This window comes from Anopheles arabiensis, chromosome 2, assembly GCF_016920715.1.
Source record: "Anopheles arabiensis isolate DONGOLA chromosome 2, AaraD3, whole genome shotgun sequence".
In the NCBI taxonomy this organism is placed as follows: Eukaryota; Metazoa; Arthropoda; class Insecta; order Diptera; family Culicidae; genus Anopheles; species Anopheles arabiensis.
This window is the reverse complement of record NC_053517.1, coordinates 84,138,664-84,151,618: the sequence shown is the minus strand read 5'-3', so window position 1 is coordinate 84,151,618 and position 12,955 is coordinate 84,138,664. Positions and strand designations below refer to the sequence as shown.

Sequence of the window (12,955 nt, the reverse complement as noted above, 5' to 3'; positions counted from 1 at the left end):
CCAATAAGGAAAAGAAATTCAGAAAATGGTGAATGTTTGTGTGTAAATGTTTACGCAAAAGTGTACGTGTTTCCGAAAAGATCATCGGAAGGACTTATTAAAAGAGTGTAAGAGAGTGTGAATGTGTGTTGAAAGATTAAAACATCCTAGCAGTAAGATACAGAACGAGTAAAAGAGAAACGGGAAGCTGTAACACAGTTCAGGGAAAACGATAACGGTGTAAAAGAAAGGAATCAAAACAGAGATACTTCCGCCGCGGGGCGGCATACAGAAATGCAACACAACACTCTAACTCTACCTGTATCTGAAAATCCAATCACAGATTTGGCTAACATGAGAAACGTTCATCATTATTAGTCACAGCTCACACACACGCACACGCATGATTTTTGTTTTGTTTTTTCATTTGTTTCATTGTTATTTCGCGGTCGTTGTACGCAAGAAAGGCAATTAAGAGACGTTATTAGTTTTCGTAACCAGTCACGATACATGTATGTGTGTATGTAATATGGCAATGATCTGGGCGAGTTGTGTAGAGGAGATGTAGGGAAGGGAAGCTCGTAGTAAGGCGGGACGAGAAACCCGCCCGGTTTGGTCCATTTAGTTCACGCACACCGGTACCTTGCAAAGGATTAGGCATGCTGGTTCGAATTACTGTCGTTTGCGAATTTTGAAGAATTTGTGACCGAATGGTTTTGGTACACAATAGAAAACGAAGACATGAATATGGTTAGAGAAAGAGAAAGGAAAAAGAAAAAAAAAAGATGAGCTTTTTACACCAATCGGTAGGGAATTTTGGTTTTAAGTTAGAAAATATTCCAGAATGACTTGATGCATCGGTGCGGAAATGCTAAAGTTGAATTTGGCATAAACTTTTTTGTGCACATTATTTAGCCTCTCTTGGTAATGCTTTGTTTTGTTTTACTACACTATCTTAACATCTTGTTTTATTTATTCTTTCATTTGACACTATATTCGCGGGATTCTTATGCCTTTAGACGAATTTTTCATGTCGGCGTTTATCTTTTGATCCATTCACTTTTATTTGATTTAAAACAACTTTAAAACAAACAATGTTTTGAGCGTTTTTGTGAAACGTATGTGACAGTCACCATTAAAAAATGATCAATGATGCGTAAAGATGTCGAATGACGAATGGGTTATGAGTTTATATCCACTATTTTTGACTGTGTTTGTACACTTACACGTAGAGATAATTTAAAGTGAGATAAATATTACTAGCAACAATAAAACCACAATTAGTAATAGACAAAAAGATGGAAGTATAAAAAAACATATAAAAATTATAAAATTACTACGGATAATTGAAAACACCAAAATAAATAGTATAATAGATAAAAACATACAAAATGTAAGACAAAGATAATAAAAAAAAGAACAAAAAAACTCATATTTTGGACTAAAAGAAGAAAAATAATGCCATAAATACAAAACATGTATCGATAAAACTAACTCACATACTTATCGCACAGAGTACGACAGAAAACAAAACAAAAACATAAAAAAAACACAAAAAGAAATTCCATTTTTGTTCAACACCTAGAAAACACATTTAATCCACAAGAATGTACTCACACACGGAAAAGAGAGTTGGAAAAAGAGACACTCAAACAACCACAGCTGCAGTAGAGAAGATGGAGAAGAAACACACACACACAACCAAGAGGCGAAAGGGGAAAAGGGGTAAAAACACACATACACACACACACACGCTTGATGTTTTTTTAAAACTCAAAAGAAAACCAACCATCAGGGATCATTATTTTATGGTTCATTACTTGGCTGCACTGGTGCCCGTACGCTCACAGTCCCCATTGCTTCCAACAGCCTCTTCCAATTCGTCGCCCGTGTCCTCGAAGGAGTTCCTTCCAGACTCCCGGTTTTCCTACGAGATGGACGGCACGCGGCAAGATGAGCGGGGTAAAGTGCACACACACACACACACACACAAACGCACACATGAAACACAGAAGAAAATAACTAGACAAACACACACACACACACACACGGGCACACACACACGCAAGGACACAGATCAATGTGGCGTATCGATGGTGCAGCAAATTGGTACCGGGCAACAACCGCATACACTACTCGACCGAGTGGGAGAGAGATTTTGAGAGAAAAACAAATGGGCCACTGCCATCCTTCTCCTAAGGCGCTTGGTGGTGTGCTTTCGTATTTTTTCCAATTTCCAAAAAACTTCACGGGCTTTTGGCCGGCACAAGGGTAGTTTGGTTTCTGCTTTATTCTGCACACAGCATACACAGCGGTTGGGGTGGGCCAACCGCGACCGATAACCGCGACCGTACACGGATAGTTTACTACTTTCTGTGCTTATCGCCTAGTTTTCACCCTTTTCGCTGGTCCCTAACCGTCCTCCGTAGTTTCTGATCAAATTTTGCTCTCGAATGTTTCGAATTTGCGCGGCCCCATTTGCGGGAAATTTATGCTTTAAGCTGCACTTGAGTTACTCTCCAGTCGCAAAGTACCGATTGCATTGTTGAGTGAGTGTACTGTACGGTGTTTGTTTGTTTGGTTTATCTGGGAGATTGGTTGTGTTGCCGCTAGCGGTGTGGTGTAGTGGTGTAGTGTGCAGTTGTTCTTGTTTGGAGTAGTATAAATTAAAACGCATACGAACAGAGAAGCCTGCATATCGAATTCGCCTCGTTGTTGTAGTCAAATAAACTTATTTTTAATACGAAATTTGGAGAACATAAAACATCGAGCAATTGATAAAGAGTTAATATGTTCCCTTTACTGTTTCTATTTTCCTATTATGTGTATAAAGTAGACTGTACCTAATGTTTATCATATAATATGTGTGTTTTACTCGTGGGTTTGAATGATGTGTAAGAAAAAGTGTAAACTTTAGGAAGTTTTTAAAATTAATCATTTTAATAGTTTCACTAATTTCAGTTAAATATTGTGTTTTGCTAATTCTTTTAAGACACTTTGAGTTAAATTTCTAGGAATTATCTAATTTGTTTTTTTTTATATTCAATTTAGCTGTGTTTGAGTGTGTGTTAGTGTCCGTTTTTCCTGTTTTTATAGTTTGACTGCTGACAATCAACATCACAGTCACTCCAGCCAAACCAGAAACCGGAAGTTACGCTACGTTCCGCTAGAGGTCTCGAGCCGGCCTTACCTGATATCGCTGCGAGCAGCATCGTCCGCAGCAGGACTGGAGCAATCCGGTAGCTCCGGTGGCCGTGTTGGCCGAGTGCGACGGGCTGGCCATCGGTGAGGGCGATCCTGGCCGCTTCGTCTGCCCGTTGTACTGCGTCTCTAGCTCGACAAACTCCCGGTCCTGGGCAGAGTTGTTCCAGTGGCGGCGCCGTTCATGAAAGATATCAGGAGCAGGTGTTAGTTGGTTTTTTTTCTTCTTCAAGGGGCAACCCCTTTAACAAACGCTACTCAGTGTGTGTGCTACTGGCGACGTACTACACTCTAAATACACGCACACACACACACACATATACACATGGGTGGGAAGGTTGATCCTTTTTTTTTATTGGATTTTGGACCGTCACATTTATTCTTGGGAAGGGATCAAAGCGTGTAAAGTGTGGTTGGGCTAATTCTAGACGATTACAAACGTGCAGGCAGGCATGCATGAGAAGAGTGATTGTTGTGATTGCGCGTGAAGGTAGTGTAGGTACAATGACAACGAATGAACAAGAAGAAGTTTGCACAGCAACCCGCTGCGACGGTGGAACCGCTCGGCACATCGGCAGTGGTGGCGGAGCTAAATGAGCCTAAGCCTTATTAATGATTTGTTGGCATAGCAGGCATGCGAATGTAAATGTTGAAGTTTTTTTTTTCTTGAAGATGCTAACCGAAAGATAGAAGTAGGGTGGAGTGGAGCTACGTTTGAAGCTATTTTTTGAAAGGCAAATACTTTAAAGAATCGTTTGTCCCTTTTCTGAACATGGTGGTGCAATATGTGATGAAAGTGTGTACTGAATAGAACAATTTAATGCAAGTTCAACAAGATAGTAAAGCATTCGATTTAAAGGAGAAGGCAAGAAATATTCTATTGTTAAAAATGAACGATAGAAACTGCAAGAACATATCAGAGCGTGAACAAGGGTTTGCATTGCATCGATCCCTTCGAATGTCCTTAAACCCCCTTTCCCTAAGATTGGTAGTGTACTCTTTGAGTGTCCCTGAGTGTGTATGTATGTGTGTGTGTGTGTTTGTATGCGAGAGTGAAAGACAGATCAATAGCGATGTAGCAGCTCGCTCGTTGTGGTTTGTGTATAGCTACCGTAGTCTTCTCCAAGCATCGCAACAGATGATGGTGCTGTAGCTCGAAGATGTCTTCGTCGTTGTAGTTGTCGTCCAGTTCAATGCCAGACTCCTGCGCCGCTAGGCGCGACTCGGCCGCCTTCTTCTTGCTCGCGAACGCCGCACTGGCGCCCGCTTTCGCTATTCGTATTCGGGCAAGGCGTGCTTTCTACAAGTAGGTACGGAAAAACGTGTCGCACAGTTAACAGACCGTTCCGCGTGCGCATACTTACAGGGAGCCGTCGTCATCGTCGGCTCCACCGATCCGGTAGCCTACCCGCTGTGCTTTCCGCTTGTCCGCCCGCTGGTTCTGGTGGTAGATGCGGCTGAAGTTGGACACGATTACAGGTACAGGTAGCGCGATGACCAGCACACCGCTCAGCGAGCAAACGCCACCGACGATCTTGCCGGCAATCGTTTCCGGCACCATGTCACCGTAGCTGCAAGTGCGAGGTAGGTTTATGAAGGAGAATGGTAAGGTGATGGGGGGAGGGGGGAGGAAGACGAGAAAGAAAGATATGATTAGAATTGAATATTAGTTTGCGTTTCGAGGAAGCTGCAGAGACGGACTTTTCCACCATAGATCTATATTTCTTAGAATTTTCTGGTTTTCAGCGTTAACCTTGTTCAGCTGGAATAAATTTGGATCATTAGAAAGTTCAAACAATATTTGTCTTGTAGTACAGAACTATAAATTCCGGTAACTTGAAATTACGATAATTTTAGTGACCTTTGAGATCCGGTTCGAAGGACCAATTTTTAGGCTTTAAATAATGCTTCTTATTATAATGATAAATAATTATTTTTTTTGGAACGTTTAATCTTTCAATTTAACTGAAGTTATTTTTTTTTTTAGAAATCTTGACATCTTAAATCGTTTTTTTGTTAAACTTTTGAAGTAAATAATATGATAAAATTACGAAACCAAAACACAAACTTCATCTGCCTCTTTCAACATGCCCGGCTAGCTCAGTCGGTAGAGCATGAGACTCTTAATCTCAGGGTCGTGGGTTCGAGCCCCACGTTGGGCGGTTCGTTGTTTTTTAACGTTTTCACTGTCATTGACAATTATACCCTAAATTTTTAAAATTAGTTATGAAGTACTGTTTTTTACTTTTTGTTAAATGTTTTTTTTTTATTTTATCAACAAACATATATTTAAATGACTATATAAGCAAACAAACTACTTAAATGTATATTAGATTGTTCAAACAAATAGAATTACATTATTTCTTTAGTGCTTCTGAAACACTCACACTTACTCCACGCAGTCTCGCTCGGGCAATGCTACCAACATCATCGTGAACTGAAAACCACCACCGTTGCGGTGTCGACAATTGAACTGCATCAAAGCGTCATATACATTTTAGTCAATTTGAGGTGTCAAAACCGCATCAAAATTGCAATTCCGACCAACAGAAGGATCGGGCAAAACCCGATGCGTGCAAGCGTGGAAACATTCTAAATGCCACCGACCGTGTATCTAGTGCAGCATTGCCCTGCTAGTTGCCATCGCCCGTTCGACATACATTAAATGCGGGCTGTCGCACTTCGAGCGACATCAACTGCATATCACTGCTGTGGCCAAACACACACACACCTACTCACACCTCAACGGTCAAGCGGAGCCGAGGTACTATAAATATATTTCTCCGCTCTGTCTGGTCCCGCTCCGAGGGGCCTGACACTACTGAAATGAGCCGTATCCAGTGACCGTTTAGGGTTGGCGCGTGATGGAGCATCAGCTGATGGGCGAGCTGGTAGGCACTGTCTGGGGACTGACGCAATCGAACGTGTGGCCAGTCACGAATTTTGACTTGCCAATGACACCACCTATCGTGGCATGGACGTCTCAGTCGACATGAACCATGCTCCCCCTCTCTTCTCCGCCTGAGCCACCTGCCAGAGCAAAGATGCACATGGTGTGTACCGCAGTAACGGCCGCTCTCCGCTGCAGTCGCTGACACGCACAGTTTCATTTGGCAAAGGCAAAGTGACGAATGTTTTCGTTACAAATTGCACTCAAGGGGTAGTAAATTTGCGAGCTCACAAAACACACACCACCTCGGTGCATACGCTCCATGCAGCGTCAAGATGCAGCGTGTGGTTGAGATGGTGGTGCTGGCTGGTTGGTTGACTGACCACTTGTGATGTTATTGCAGGGACGATGCAGAGAGCGAGTACGAAAAAGGAACGAGCGAATGCTATTTCGGTGCAATCACAACGTTAATTAATCTCGCATGAATGGATTCGATTGAACGGAGCTGATTAAAAGCAAACAGTGAGCTATAAGTGTCGGTCAGCCGTGAAAGGCACGGCGTATGTGTGTATGTTGTTTTTCGGCTGGAAATGTGTTTGTTTTGATTGGATGAGAAGTGAAGCGCACGAAGTGCGTTAAAAGTGTTTCAAAACATGGCTCGTGTTTTTCAAAACACATCAAAGGATTTAATCGGTACGCGAACTCGATCGGTTTATCGTTTTATTGAGATTGGAGTAATTATGCAAAAATTAAAGTATGCCAGAAATTCCACAAACATCTTTTTTAAATTACGTTTTGAGTCGTAAAATAAAAAAAATTGTTTTAGAAAATTGCATACTTTAAGGCGAATTAATTGGGCAGCGTACATTACGTACTTTAAGGCGCTGTCGAACAAGATACTAAGGGGATATGCAATCTGCATAGCAAACCTTGCTTTTCAGTAGAAATTTACCGATGCTGAACATTCCATAAAATTTTACTCCCATATTATTGGAAAAAAATATATATATATGCTCTTCTCATTCACGTTGCTGCAAAACAAAATAGCAGCACTTCTCACCGACATTTTATTTATTTACTTCCTTGCTTCTACCTTTCTCCGAACACGATCCAAACCTGACGCACCCAACGCGAACTCGGCAGCGCTCAATTTCGGTAATGGATCGGATCAATCGATAGCATGAAACCCATGGCAGCTAATCAAACGATTTACGAAGGTAACTAAAACCGTGCAGCTTCAACTTTCAGCGTGATTGATGAAATGTACTTAAAGCTCTGCCCGGGGAGACGAGCGCGGGTGCTGGAAGTAAGTGTGTTATTCCAAGCAGCGGACACCGCCAGGACCAAGCTCCGTGATTTTCCGTTCCCATTTCATTCATCAACAGCAGCGGGATGCTTTGGGATTGCACACGTTGGTTTAGGGGAGTGCAACCAAGAGGGTTGCACAAGGGAGCCGCATATACAAAAAGCTATCTCTTTCTCTCTTTTCTTTTCTCTCTATCTCTCTTGTACATTTTCTCTTTTACTCCCGGGATTACTCGGAGTGGTTGGAGTTGTACAAAACCCTAAAAAGAGGAAAAGCCATTAGTCAAACCCATCGCTTGTCCCGCTGAACTCCGTACACCAACTAGACACCCAGTTCAAGGGTTCCCGTAGAGATTGAGTCCACGGCAGCACTAAATTCCCTTCCACCCTTCCACCACTCCTGTAGCTCTAATGACAGTGTCCGAGGCAGTTAACAACGAGCTTTTATTTACCCTTATCACGCATGAACGACCGCCATCTGAGAGCGAGCGATGCTTTTTGCCAAGGGAACTTTCCCGGGGAGCTAGCGGGGACGATGGTCAGACGTGCGGGAGGGAAAAACGGTGATCGCTTTGAGACGGCCCGTGTGCTTGCAACGCTATTTAATGGGTTCTGGGTTCGGTCCGGGAGAAAGTAGTCAAATTGTGCTTTGCGGCTCGGTGGCATACGAGGGGTCCATTTGCCCAGTGACGGTGAGGAAGGAACACAGGAATTTCACGAGGGTGTTTCTGTTTGCCGGACAGTAAGACATTCAAAGAACGATCAAGGCCACGCCATGAAGCACCCGCACGAGGCGGTGCAGGGAGACGTGATAAGTTGCAAATAAGAATTAAAGATTCCTATCTGGCGGGAAGTGTAATCTTCGGTGGTTATTCTGGTTCATTTGCTCGACCGTTCCGGGACGGCAGTGGTGGTGCGCGAGCGTTTTGTTGACCTTTTTCCGTAACCTCTGGTCTGGTACGGTAGTCGGTAGTTATTGTTATAACTTGTTCGTAATTTTTGCAACTACTTAAGTGCTGCCATAAGCGGTGATGGTGTGCGACTTCTTTATGGTTTATTTGTAGGTCATGCGTAAAATTAATGATGATTATATCGGTTTTAGAATGCTGTTGATTTCAGTATAAAGATTAACTTTGGACTTCATTGTATACGCCATTGGGTGTGTAAAATCTTCTAAAACAATGTATATTCTAGGAAGCTAAAATATCCTCCTCAGTGCCTTCAACGCCACGAAACACTGCAATACGCCTTAAAGTATGCAATACACGATGCCTTTCTTGTTCGCCTGTCTTTCCCTTCAAATTGCTTGCCCTGTCCAATTGCAGTGATCAAGTTTTGCTGCGCCAGCACGTCACACGACAAACTTTAGCAGCGTTGAAAGTACATTACAATATAATTGCACCCATAACAGTCGAAACTTGCATTAAGCAGTTCGTGCAACTTCTCCCAGTGGGATCTGTTTTCGCTTGAACAAATTCATTACCTTTCGCTCTAATGATAAGGGAGCGTAGTGTACACACTACCACTTGCTGTGCAAAGTCCAACACAAACGAAGGAATGGAAAAAACAGCACACAGTACAGGTGCACATACGCAGCATGGTGTGGCATCGGGTGCACCAGAGATAGCAGCAGCAGCAGCAGCATCAGGTTAAGCAAGAGAAAAGAGAATCTTCCTCACCCCCCGTAATGATGCCGATTTATGCTGGTGAGGTTGAAAATTCAAAAGAAAACTTTCGCCATAGAAACAAGATGGTCGAGTTAGCTCCAACTAACTGCCGAAACTCAGAAGCACATTGTGAGGGTGTATTATTCTTGCACTAAGGGGGAGGCTTTTCATTCCCCTTTTGCAGTTTGGCTTGAAATGGGGTGATTTTACGTATTGTGCTATGGGTTGAGAACAGACGTGTTGTTAGTTTGAATGGTTAGAATGATGCTGCTCAATCATCATCTTCTTTATTTACTGACATTTAAACAATAACATGGCCCTGGGACGGTTTTTTTTAAACTCCATAAAACTAAATTCGATGATGAATTGTCCCAGCTTTTCTTCAAGACAACCAAAGTTAAGCAGCATCGGCATCTCTTCAATTAACGATAATTATTTTTCCTTTCATTCATTACAACATTAGCTTTTCAATCATTACTCATCTCAGAAGCATTCAAAAAGAGGACTAGAGCACAAAAACCCTTAAGAACCAATTCCATTTTTTGAAAACAGAAGAAAACCAAACCCCGAAGAACCCCTTTTCAATCCATTAATTTTTGCTCCCCGAGCAGATTGCTGTGATTTACGATTATGGAAACATTATTGGTTGGACGGAGTGGAAACAAAGTCAAAAAACGACAGAAAAATCGGTCATAAAGTGCAATCGGAAAACCATTGAACCGTGACAACGGGGTCACAATTGAAAACTGGCAAGCGTGGTGGTTTAAAACTGACCAGCGTGAAGCAAAGAGCCAAGGAATGGAATTAATGGAACTCGGAAAAAATATGACTCCTCAATAAATTAGTCTTGTGATGAGAAAACAATTTTTTACTCCCGTAGCACCGGAGTGCGGAGTGGGTTGTTTAATAGAAAGGGAGAATTTTGCGAAGAAGAAAAAAGGTTCAATTCTTCGCACACAAATCAAAGCATTCCTCCTTCAGGTGTTGTTAGGCGAGGAAGAACCGTACCGAAGTTTAACCACAATTGGGTGGCGAGGGTGGAAGCAGTCTAGGAAGACGATAGAGAGCCACCGCACTTAGAACCAGCGGAAGCAAAAAGCCATCGCGACAGTGATCGTGTCTGAGAGATAAAGGAAACTTGTACCAAAAACCGTAAAACTTGTTCAATTTCAATGAGCCGCAACTTGGCACGCGAATTCCAACCGGAACCGGAAGAAGTTGTTCAGGTGACATTTTTTTTTCATTCTATGCTCTTCTGTATGGTATCGCTCAAAGAATAAGGGAAAGTTGGTAATAACATTTGCACCTCATTTGCCTCCACCATTTGCCTCCACAACCGTGTGCACACGGTGGGGTGGAAGGATTCGAATGAAAATTCACAAAATATGCTGCTGAAGGAAATTAAAATTGCCATTCTGGTGGTGGCTTCCGGCGGCTCGGCGGCGCTGGTGAAGTGTGAAGTGTGGCTCGAACTATCGTGCAAAGTGCTAATGAGAGCCGCTCGCTCTTGGGCAACTAATTTCATGAAAGTGAGCCGAGCTTGGTCGGGGCTGCGGTAGACAACTGGCACGAACGAACGATAATTCATGCGAAACACGACACACGGAGTGTGTGTGTGTGTGTGTGTGTGTGTGTGTGTGTGTGGTTTTCATTTCTTAGGCGCAGCGGTTTTGCCGCATCGGTTGATTTTATCTAGCAAAGACAACGGGGGCTTACTTTTTCAGTGAGCGCGGTGCTGTTTTCGCACCATCATCGCATTATCTAGATGGCGTTTTGGTGTACGTCAATGGTTGAGATATTGTTCGTGCGCTCAGCATCTTGTGGGGAAGGATTTACAAATCGAGACAAGCGAGATAAGCCGATGCAGTAGGCAAAATTTACACATTCTGAGCTCACATTCTGTTTAAGATTTATTCCAAATTAGAATAATGACAAAGGATCGTTTTATGATGGAAACCAATAGGTTTAACACGTTCATATGCTGCATCAGATTGCCTGCTAGCGATTTATCATTTGAAACAACATGCCTCTTTATACGAATAACATTTCAACCTACCTTGCATAAAGGATTGGAAAAAGACTTCTCTTAAAACGTTCAGAAATAAGCTTGACTATCAATTGATTACAATAATAGGACAAAATAAATATCATAAAAAAAGACTTTCTTATGCTGTTGAAATATTGTCGAAGTGTATTACAAATTATTTAAGGATACGGCTAAAATAATTGTGTAGAGATAATAATCGTGTCGATGGGATAAAATTAATGACAAAATAATACGGAAGAGTAAACATTAATGTGAGTAAATAAATATTTGAATTTATTAATACAACATTTTCTGAAGAATTCGTATTAATCGTATTGATTGTTTTAATATAAACTTTAACGAAAGATTAACACAAAATTTTCAAAATTTAAAATAAAACCAATCAAGCGTACAGGCAGGAGAAACTATTCAATCCCATTTCGGTGTACTTCACATTGTTGTGAGATCTTAAGAAATTGTTTGAGAAGATGAGCAGGAGATGGGACCGGTGGTTACGTCTCAAATTGGAACGTTCAAGTAGCTAGCTAATCGATGAAAAAGTACTTCAGTAAGGTGTCCATTGTTATGCAGACGTGTCAGCCGAGCCTGACTGTGTCTGAGCTGAACATCTGCTTGTCGCAATACAAGCGTTCAAGAGTGCTCGTGATGTAAAGCTCTACTTTTGGGGTGAAGTTCAAGGTGCCAAGGAGCCAAACGCTTCCCGGAATCATGAGAAGGATAAGATCTATCCAGACGTTGGCATAGCATTTGTGAAGAAGACTAATACATTTAAAGTTACTTTTTTTTTTAAATTAAGAAAACCAGATTCTCTTCTCATAAGAGAAAAGGTTAGCATCGCAACTAATTCAAATGAAAAGTGGAAACTCACGTTGAAGTGCGTCTTCGTGCGAACTCCACCGCGCAATTAACGTGCAATTACGAACTTAAAATTTCACCTGTCAACAAACCATCACAAATTTAGCCTAACCAACCACATACCCCGCGACTGGGGGTGAACCCCCGGGGTGAACGGCATTTGATTATTCCATCAATCTGGGAGGGCTGCAGTATCTTTCCCAACCAACCGAACACTCCATCACTCATTTGCCCGATGGAAGTGTTCTGTGATGTTTCGTGTTTGACTTAGAACTTTTTTTTTTGTGTTGCTTCCCCACTCTTCACTATCCATCTTTGCCCTGTCAAATACCTACAACCTACGTACATCTCCGAAACCGGGCTGGAAGTATTGCGCAGTGGGAGAAGAGTCCTTCTACCCCCCCTATGGAGTTCGTGAAGCTAATGGGAATAATTTGCACACTTTCGCTACGGTTTTGGGTAGGCGGACGTCAAACGTCGGTGAAGGAGTGGTACGGTGGTGGTGATGGGTACTAACGTGCCGCTGCCAAAGCCAGCTTTGATGTGGTGCAGCTGTTTAGTATGGTTTATTTAGCGGCAAAGGTGGAAAGAGTGGCAAATACAGAGAGAGTGAGAGAGAGAGAGAGAGAGAGAGAGAGAGAGAGAGAGAACGAAAAAAAAACACACACACCCATGAACCTGGGTTGGGCCCGGTTGGTAAAGGTGTGAATAAACTTTGACATCGATAAAACGCAAAGTGGTTCGTTCATCTCATTACGAGGTTGAGCGGGGCCAGGCTTTTATGGTGTGATTTTTTTACTTTTTATATTCCGTGTGGGTGTGTGTGTGTGTTTCTTCTTGTGTGCTATTTTGATGGTGCATACCGTCACGGTGTGCATAATTATCGCGAGCTTCTTGCCGTTTGCAGTGGTTTTGCTTCAGCCCCCCCCCCCCCCTGGCTGGAAGGTTGTTGTTGAGTGAAAAGTTTCATGTGCGCCGTACTGCGCTCCTCAGGTGCCGCAAGCAATTTAG

The 12,955-nt window shown here is 42.5% G+C and overlaps 1 protein-coding gene and 1 non-coding gene across 13 annotated transcripts in view; one reads left to right on the top strand and one right to left on the bottom strand.

The window, feature by feature from the left end:
* LOC120897239 (potassium voltage-gated channel protein Shal) overlaps positions 1–12,955 on the bottom strand; it is a 114,475-nt gene that overhangs the window by 9,770 nt on the left and 91,750 nt on the right. For 9 of the 12 annotated variants that reach the window (XM_040301947.1, XM_040301939.1, XM_040301941.1 and 6 more), the window contains 4 exons: positions 4,589–4,751; positions 4,292–4,480; positions 3,170–3,331; positions 1,769–1,906 (listed from right to left, as the gene is read on the bottom strand). In XM_040301947.1, the coding sequence (XP_040157881.1) occupies positions 1,796–1,906; positions 3,170–3,331; positions 4,292–4,480; positions 4,589–4,751 (625 nt within the window). In that variant the 3' untranslated portion in view covers positions 1,769–1,795. Of the gene's footprint in view, positions 1–298; positions 329–1,768; positions 1,907–3,169; positions 3,332–4,291; positions 4,481–4,588; positions 4,752–12,955 lie in introns of all 12 variants that reach the window. The other 3 variants (XM_040301951.1, XM_040301949.1, XM_040301950.1) reach the window with 3 other exon arrangements.
* On the top strand, positions 5,270–5,342 carry Trnak-cuu. The gene has a single exon. It is a non-coding gene; the product is annotated as a tRNA-Lys (tRNA).